The sequence below is a fragment of the Pagrus major genome, chromosome 12 (genome assembly GCF_040436345.1).
Source record: "Pagrus major chromosome 12, Pma_NU_1.0".
NCBI classification, from domain to species: domain Eukaryota; kingdom Metazoa; phylum Chordata; class Actinopteri; order Spariformes; family Sparidae; genus Pagrus; species Pagrus major.
In genome coordinates, this window is record NC_133226.1 from 25,931,740 (window position 1) to 25,940,896 (window position 9,157).

At 43.8% G+C, this 9,157-nt stretch overlaps 1 protein-coding gene and 1 long non-coding RNA gene across 2 annotated transcripts; one reads left to right on the top strand and one right to left on the bottom strand.

The window, feature by feature from the left end:
* Nucleotides 1–1,125: 1,125 nt before the first annotated feature.
* LOC141005555 (uncharacterized) lies at nucleotides 1,126–2,816 on the bottom strand. The gene is made up of 3 exons (XR_012179880.1): nucleotides 2,621–2,816; nucleotides 2,449–2,544; nucleotides 1,126–1,313 (listed from the first exon to the last, which is right to left on the bottom strand). It is a non-coding gene; the product is annotated as an uncharacterized lncRNA (long non-coding RNA).
* Nucleotides 2,817–6,569: 3,753 nt separating this feature from the next.
* ankrd34ba (ankyrin repeat domain 34Ba) lies at nucleotides 6,570–8,189 on the top strand. Its single transcript, XM_073477366.1, has one exon. The coding sequence runs from the start codon at nucleotides 6,570–6,572 to the stop codon at nucleotides 8,187–8,189; it is 1,620 nt and encodes a 539-aa protein (XP_073333467.1).
* Nucleotides 8,190–9,157: the final 968 nt, after the last annotated feature.

Sequence of the window (9,157 nt, forward strand, 5' to 3'; positions counted from 1 at the left end):
CTCACACTCGCACTCACTCACTCACTCATCACACTTTGTCTGAGGAGCAAACACAATCTGAAAAACCTTGACTGCTGCAGCTCCTCCCTCCGCTGACTTCAACCGAGCGCTGCCTGGTCACAGAGGACGTCAGTCGCAGCTCTGCAACAGGAGAGTAAATGTCTGCAAGAGAGGACTGATCACAGGTTGGTGAGTAGTAACACACGCACACACACACAAACACACACACAGAAATGTATCCTCAACTTCATGTCTTCCTCTCGTGACCTTTTCACAGAATCTGGTTGAGGATTCTAAAACATACAGCAGCTTTGTGATGGTTTAAAGAAATCATCCTGCATTTTTAAAATCATTCCTGACGAACACACAACGTCTCGTTGAAAGTGTGTTACACAGCTTTGACACACACATGCATATGTGCACACACACACGCACGCACACACTGGCAGTGGTGTTAGTGGGCTCTTACAGAGGATGAGTGTTGAGCTGAGCCTGTTCAGGTGAAGTGGAGTTTTCTGTCCTCGATCTGCAGGAGAAACACTGCAATATACTGTCATACGTGAGCATGTGGTGAATGTGCAGACGCTCAGCTTCAATCTGAGGGTTTCAGGTGAACAGTGTGGGGCATGTGGCCCTTTTTATTCAGTGTTAGGAGACAATAACCCAAAGTACAGCTGGATGTGTGTGTGTTATTGTTAGTTAATGTACCGAACAGTAAGAATAGATTAATTCCTGAGCTGATTTCAGGTGTTTCCCAACATGACGACTGAAGAAATGTCGACACCAATGAAGCTAAAAAATGTGAATAAATTTAAGTAATGAAATCAGGTACAATGCTGCGGTACGTTACCCAAGTTTTAACATTTAATGCTGCCCGTTGCTAAATATTGTACTTTTTAAATGCCTTATTTATAATTACTTCACATATTAAAATACTACATCAGTAATAACAATAAACAACAATAATAATAAAGGGCCTATTAAACTTCCATCTTGTTTGTTTTTGTGATATTAATACTTGTTAATGTAAATGTCTCCAAGAAACTTAACTTAATTCAATTAACGATGCCTGTATATGACCTGCATCAGCAAACGAGAGAACAGTTCAGTGGTCATCATGTTTATTCTTACTGCCCGTCGCCGGGTTCATAAAAGCAAAAACATTTTTTAATGTTGGAGCGTTGAGGAGGAACTGAGGAGTCTCACAGCTGCTCTGTAGTCCGGTGGCACGGCGCTAAAACAAAGTTGACTTTGTCGTCATCAGGGGCCAGAGTCAGCAAAAACTGAAGGCTCCTCGTCGTCACTTTAAGGATCTAAATAATAAAAAGACAGTTTGAACGTGCTGATGAGAGACTCAGTAAACCACAGAAGAAAGACGGATACTTTAAAAAAAACCTTTACTGATTAGATGTGTGAACAAGTCGACAGCCACGCTCACAGGTCTGTGAGGTTTTACTTGCAAATTGCTCAAAATGACAACCTAATAATTAGCAGTTAGCATGTTGAATAGCTCTATGCTCCAACAGTAATAAACCTGTGTCTCTCCTCCCATTTTGGTGAACCATTTGTCTTTGACTGTCAATCGCAGGCTAACTTCAACCAATCAGATCATCAGTGGAGCCAGTTGGTAAATCAAAGAAAAACCATGTAGAAAAGCCGCCCATGCTTTTCTTCACGCTTCCCTCAATGAAACAAACTCTAGTTCTGATATAACTGATGCTACGCTAACCTCACGAGGAGCAGCCATCGTTGTTTTCAAACGGACGGTCACTTCTCTCGCTGGTTGTAAACTACGCTTGTAGCTGCCAGTAGTTCCTCATAGCCCGGCAAGATCACGTGATCATGTCGCAAATCCATCTGACTTGAAAGGTAAAAGGAAAAGTCAGGGTTTCACTGAAGTCTCTGAATATCTGTACCAAGTATTGGGCCAATCCATCGAGTAAATGTTGAGATATTCTGAAAATGTTGACCATCAACAGAAGAAAAACACCATCACAACATGAGAGTTGTGGTAACAATAAGAAACCCGTCCAGTTCTGTACCAAAATGTTTTAATGACTCAGTGATTGACCCGAGCAGCAGTGATGGAAAGATGAAAGCCTCGACCAGAAAAAGGAACAGCGTGATTAAATGGATACCACCTCCACCTCGTCTGTCAAACATGGTGCAGGTGGTGTTTTGTCTCAGACGTGTGTGTGCGGCCGCTAAGAGCTCGGTCGTGTTCGGTGGTTGATGTCACTGCTGACGGCAGCAGCAGCAGGATGAAGAAGCAGGAGACAGAAAACATGTCGTCTGCTCGTCTCAGAACCAGTGCATCAAACTGGACACGAGGAAAATGTGACAGAACATCTGGAGGTGAAGACACCAAGACTCTGCTGATGTCTGTGGGTCGTATGCTTAAAGGAACAGTTCACCAAGAACGTGAAAATCCAGTCGTTATCTACTCACCTTCACGCTGATGGAAAGTCAGGTGAAGTTTCGACGTCCACAAAACATTTCTGGAGCTTCACAGCAAAAAAAGAGTCGCAACATTCTCCTAAACACCTGAAGTAAATGGGGACTTATTTTAAAACAATATAAAATGGCTCCCAAAATGATTTGAAAAGACTCAAATCTTCACCGTAGCGGCTAAGCTAAAAGCGGATAGGACCCAGCTGCAGACTGCAGAGGTGGAGCTGGTGAAGTTCAATGATTCTGGTGTAAAAAGGCAGGAAACAAAAGGCTTACAGGCAAAACAGGAAGCAGGCAAGAATCAAAAGTCTAAAAAATAACAGGGAAAAGTTCAGGAAAACAAAGCAAAATAAGCCAGAAATAGAAGGATTAGAGACACGCTACGAAGACAAACTGGCACTGAGAGAGTAACAGAGAGCAAATATATTTAGTATGAAGAGCTAACGAGGGACAGGTGACACTAATGAGGGCAGGAGAGACAATCAAAAAGGTGGGAAAACACAAAGGAAGAAGTAAAGTGACTGAATGTAGAGGAGAGGAGAGTATTTCAAAATAAAACAGGAAATGAAACGCATGGAACAAGGAGGGAGGGAGGACGTCTGTCAAGTCTGACAAAATAACCCTGATGATGTCATGATGATTATCTCAGCTTTGTCTTGAAGGATTCAACAACAAAGACACTATCAAGTTGCATTATGGGAAGTGTAGTAACCACTGTTTCTGTCCCACACAGCTGACACCACATGCTGCAAGATTCAGTGACGTAATGATCTCGACCTCTGCTTGATTTGTTTCCTGCAGGTGTGAAGCTAAATCACATTCACACTGTAGTCCTTTAAATATAACTACATTCATGTATGTGAAATGCTTTAAAATAATTTATTTCCCCCTCTGAAAGTCTTGTTTATTCTGACCTCTAGTGGTTTAACTTTAACTCACTCTGCTTCAGTGATGTAGACGTGTACTCAGCACATTGTGACATCACTGGTGGGTGTGGCTACTCATTAATGACGCTTAAATTTTATTCAAACAGCAGGAAATAGTGCATATTGGGGACCATTTTTAGTAGCGGATTAATTTACATATTGTTTTTCTTTTATCATTATTATTATTTAATGATAAAATATAAAATATCACCAGACTTGATTAAAAAGTGGTGGACTACAGGTTTCTCCTTAAAAAGCAGTGTATTGATTTATTACCATGTGGAAAACTGGAGCATCGCTAATAGCAACACGCGCTATTAATACATGCTGAACGATGTCGGGCGCTCGTCGTCACGCGATTTCCGTTTGCATGGTGCAGAATGAGAGCGACACGAGAACATAAACACACGTATGAACTAACATATAGACGTGATGTGTTTAAGGACAGACACGACAGGTGGAAACACAAATTACTCCAGTAGAAGTACAGATTACTCATGTAAAAACAGACTCTGGTAAAAATAGAAGTACTGATTCAACTTGTTTACACCAGTAAAAGTAATAGAGTACAGGCTCTGAAATGTACTCAGAGTATCAGAGTAAAAAGTCTCCGTCTGAAGGACATTTGTGGTCAAAGCTAACTGAAGCTCACGTCATATTAATATAACTCAAAGACTATTAAAGTTAAAGGTAGAGTCAGTAGGATTTGTCCCAGCTGTTCCTGAACGCACCACAAAGATAGTTGATGGTTGAGTCTCATTCCCAGGACGTCAAATAGCCACATTTTGGGTTGGTAAAGCGTCCCGAGCAGCAACAAAGTGAGAAAATAAGAAAATCTCTGCAGATACGAGACACTAACACGCCTTTTCTTCCCATTCCAGCCTCCCTCTCTGTCTGTTTACGTCTTCTCACGTCTGAAATGATATTTGTGATGTTGGGAAGGCGGCGTGCGATGACGCCAAATAAAAAATAATCCATAATTCACCTCAAATGCATCAAACTAAAGTAACGAGCCTGTTTTGAAGCTGTGAGGAGGAGAAAGTTCAGATATTTGTGTTCAGATGTAGAGAGGAGAAGTCAAAGAGATACTCAAGCAAAGTACAGATACCTGAAACATCTTCTTCAGTACAGTAACAAAGTATTTTGTACTTTGCTACTTCCCACCTTTGGTTTTTACAGAGATGTTTGTCCATGCATCATTCACAGCCTGATTTATAGAACATGTTATATCTAAAAACTTGTTTTTTTATGGCTGTTGACAGTATTTCATGACGGTGTTGTGCAGCTCACCTGATCTATTTGTGTCATTTTTCATTAGACTCACAGATTATTGTCATTATTTTATCATTATATCGTATTTTTCTGTGCAGCTGGCAGCTTTTTTTCCGTCACACTGAGTCTCAGAAGATGTGTTTTTATCAGACGCGTCTAACCCGTCTCATGATGCTTCAGTGTGTCATTTACTGTCATTACGGCTCCATTATGGTTTGCTGCAGCAGACGTTTATGGGCCTGCTGCTATTTTGCATACCGTTGCAACATACAACATAATGCCTGTCCTTTTTCTAGATGTAAGTCCCTGCCAGTGTTTCAGTTTCATGGGCTGTGACTCACACGGGAAAATGTTATGTTACTGTCTGAGACACTGGTAACCGCCACCTTATCTGCTCTAATAGAGAGAGGCAAGGACAAACAGTACAAAGGCTGATAGAAAGTGGCTGCCTCTGCTGGTGCTGCGGAGGACGAGCGAATGAAAAGAAAAAACGCTCAATGGATCCTATATGCAAGCACAAAAAGACAAGAGAGTTATATGTTCTGCTTTTCTCAACCCTGAAACCACATGTTTCACATACGAGCAGATGAACTGGTTAAGAAAAAGAAACAAGGAGCATATTTTTAATCTGAGAACAGAAAAATGTTACAGAGCACTTGAATCAAAAGATTATTTTTTTATTTTTGTAATGGACATTTTGTGATTTTGTGTGTATGAGGCAGATGTAGAAGGACGTACAAGCAGGAAATATTAAACCAATGCATCATAAATAAATATATCAAAGAGTGAAATAAAGGGAAGAGGGATAAAGTGGATAAATGGCACATGAGATTGGCTCCTGCTGGGATTTGGGGCCATTCGTGGTAAAAGGGGGCCATAATTAAACCAATAACCAGAATAAAAGTTACATAAGTATGTTCCTGCAAAACCACAGATATGTTGTTTTACATTTGTTTAGGTTGAATTTTCTACCTCTCTCTCCTCATAACGCCGTGCTTATGCTTCGTTTAGGTTGATGTACAAAAACCACTTAGTTAGGGTTAGAAAAACATCATGCTTTGGTTTAAAATACCTGTTTTGTTCGCCAAGAAATGTCCTTAAAAATATCCAGCGGTGTGATTTGAACTGTGGTCAGCTGTTTGGCTTCCTTGTTGGCTTGTAATAAAGCCACCACCTTCCTGTCTACCTCCTTACAGATATTTGTTGGGACTCATGACACCTAGTTTGAAATTGGGACAGTCCGTGACAAACATCTGGGCGTCTGCTACTTGCATGCTATATCCTATTTGTGCTAACAGAAGGCCTGTCCTTGCAAGTCAACAAAGAAAGACCATGAAGTGATGGAGACGTAGCCACCATCACCAAGCACATGCTAGCCAGTGACCAGGTGCTTCATTACCATGAATACATCCAAGTCAAAATGGCTCTGGCACAGCACAAACTAACTTATGTAGCCAAGTTACCGGCTGGCACCAAACAAGTGATCCTCAGCTAGCTCGTCCTAGCTAGCAACAAAGTTTCTGTCTCTAACACATCACAGCTCGTTCCTGAGGGGTTCAGAACCATTTCATTATTATTTGATTTGTCCTGTTTTTTATTTTTAGCACCATCATCATCATGTTGTTGTTGTTCATTCATTACTATGAGGACTTTGGCTTCCCTCCACCCACGAGCCGAGCCAAGTAAAAAATTCCTTCGTCAAACTCTAACGCAGATATCCAACAACCAGCCACCGCAGGATGTAGGCTTAAATTGAGTAAACATGGGGAAAAAAAGGAATGATCAAGTGTGTTTGACCTGAGAATGCATGTGTGTCTGTTTCAGAAATTATATTTTCTTTAATTTAAAAAGTCCTTTTGTTATTTTCCACAGAAACCTGTCCTACTAAATCTCTAAAACCGCCATCTGGGACCAGAAGAGATGGAGGGGGAAGGCAGTAATCCCGGGGTAGCGATGGATTCAGGTAACCCCTTGCTAAAAGCAGTATTCCTCCGTCGCCTGCGACTCACACGGCTTCTCCTGGAGGGAGGCGCTTACATCAACGAGAGTGACAGCCAAGGCCAGACTCCCCTGATGGTGGCCTGCAGGACCCAGCATATCGATGCCCAGAGCGCCAGCCGGGTCAAGCTGGTCCAGTTTCTTCTGGAGAAAGGAGCGGACCCCAACATCCAGGACAAGGAAGGGCGCTCTGCGCTGATGCACGCCTGTCGGGAACAGGCCGGCCCTGAGGTGGTGTCACTGCTCCTGGCTAGCGGAGCAGACATTAGCCTAGAAGATCAGTCCGGGACATCGGCGCTGGTCTACGCGGTCATGGCTGGAGACTGGAAGGTTCTGAAGCTGCTGCTCGACACATGCAAGGCTAAAGGGAAAGAGGTGATCATCATAACGACGGACAAATTCCCATGTGGCAAACTGCAAGCCAAGCAGTACCTCAGCATGCCTCCCCTTAGTCCTGTTGGTCAGACGGACAAAACGGCATCAGCAGCTCCGGCGTCACCCTCTGAAATCCAGCTCATCACTTCCCCCCAGTGCACGTCCTCGTCCTTGTGTCCCCCAAAGCCTGTCTTCTCCTTTAAAGAAGCCCAGTCCGGTGGAGTGAGCTCCCACCCGTGTTCCCCATCACGGTTTCAGAGGTTCGGCCAACCGGCGGCGTGCGGACTTCAGCAGCCCCTCCTGAGGTTGAACTCTGAGCCCTGGCTAAAGATCCCATCGTCTCTGCTCATGCAGCATCCTCATGCAGGCTCATCTTCAGAAAACAACAACCAAGCTGAGGAACTTCCCTTCAGAATTACCAAACTGGATGAAGACAGCATAAATTCAACTGACAGCTTCAAATGGTATGAAGGAAGATTGGCGAGAGAGAAAGGAATAGAGGGAAAGAATGAAAGTGCCAAACATGCAGGACAGAAGATGTCGTTACCAGGTCTCCAGTCACCCCACTCTGCCTCCCACCCTAACCTCCATTCTGTAAACCTTGGGACAGATTCAATCACCTCCTCTTCCTCCTTTTCTGGTGGCAAAAGTCTTGGCACTCCTCTTCACAGCATGGCCTCGTCGAGCCTTCACAGCATCATCCAGAGGCGCAAGCTTGGCGCAGACATCTACAACTCTGAGCCCCAGCTAGCTCTAGACATCCAGACTCTCCGTGAAGAGTCCCAGCAGACACCAAGAGACCCAACAGATGGCAAGAAGCTGGCACCCTTACGCTGCTCCAGCACACTGGGCTCGAGGGAATCATCGTCGATGTCAGGCCCGAGCAGGAGAGTGCTGTCTGGGTTTGAGCGCAGAGGGTCTGGAGCCTTCTTGTTGGACCACAGCTCCCAGGCCAGGCCGAGATCTCTACCACCTCTGACCCTCAACTCCACCCACAACCCCGTCCTTAATGTTTATAACCTCGGCTCCAGCGCTGGAAGCGGTTCTGAGCCCGGCCTCAAAGGTTTCCTTCCCTCTGCTCCTCCTGGGCACCCCAAAGAGCTGACGAGGAGGATGCTGCTGAGGAGACACTCGATCCAGACCGAACAGCTCAAAACCACAGCTTGAAATTCAGCCAGTCCACCGGTGTGTTTTCATGTGAAATGTTTTGTTATGTGATGTAGTGTCTGTGTTGTGAAGCCACAGAGGATATATAAGAAAAAATATATGATCCATATTAAGGGTGTCGTGATTTCGATTCTAAACCGGAAAATCGAATTGAAATTAGCTTTCAGTTTCAGTCATCGAAATCAAAAGCAGGACTGAGGTGCGAGTACATCGATGTGCGTCGATATAAATGTGCAATGAATCGTCCATGGCCGGTTGACTGTGGCTTAGCTTAGCTGCTAATTGTGTACGTCGTCTGCAAATCTCATTCAAGGTAGTTTAAAGTTCAGAGCGGGACTCTCGCGTTTCCTTTTTTTGAGAGTTACGTCAGCTCACCGCTTCCTCTGCTACTGGATCCGTGCTTGCAAGGGACAAACAGAAACATGTCCAAAAACAACTTCAGTGCACCCGGGATGAAAACTGGACTTAGGTCTGGTCGTGTTTGAGCTCTGTAGAACAGCGATTAAGTTAACTGGCAGCACGATGGTAACACTCACCTGGAGAGACGGTATGATGAAACGTATGAAGGCAACGAGGAGGAATCATGTGGGATTGCATCGAATACAGAGATGCCAGAGTATATATAGTATATTTTTCCCCTACCTCGCCTGCTTGCACGTCAGAAGGAAAATAAAAAATGTTTTAAAGACGATACAGCTAGCTTAGCGTTAGCATGCAGCTGCACTTCCAGACACTTACCCTGTGTGCATGAAGACGATCATCTGACTGGTACCAGAGGAAACTCTGACAGCGTCAAAGGTGTCGCGTTTAGATTCTTTTCAGAGATCCTTTATTGATTTGTTTGTGAAGAGGGTTCACTCTGGACAGATTTGAGAAACCGAAACTTTGTAAGAAACCGAATGTCTATCTTTTGTTGTTGATTGTTGACTGAAGAAAATCATTTCAACTTGTTTAACCTGCAGAAAGCC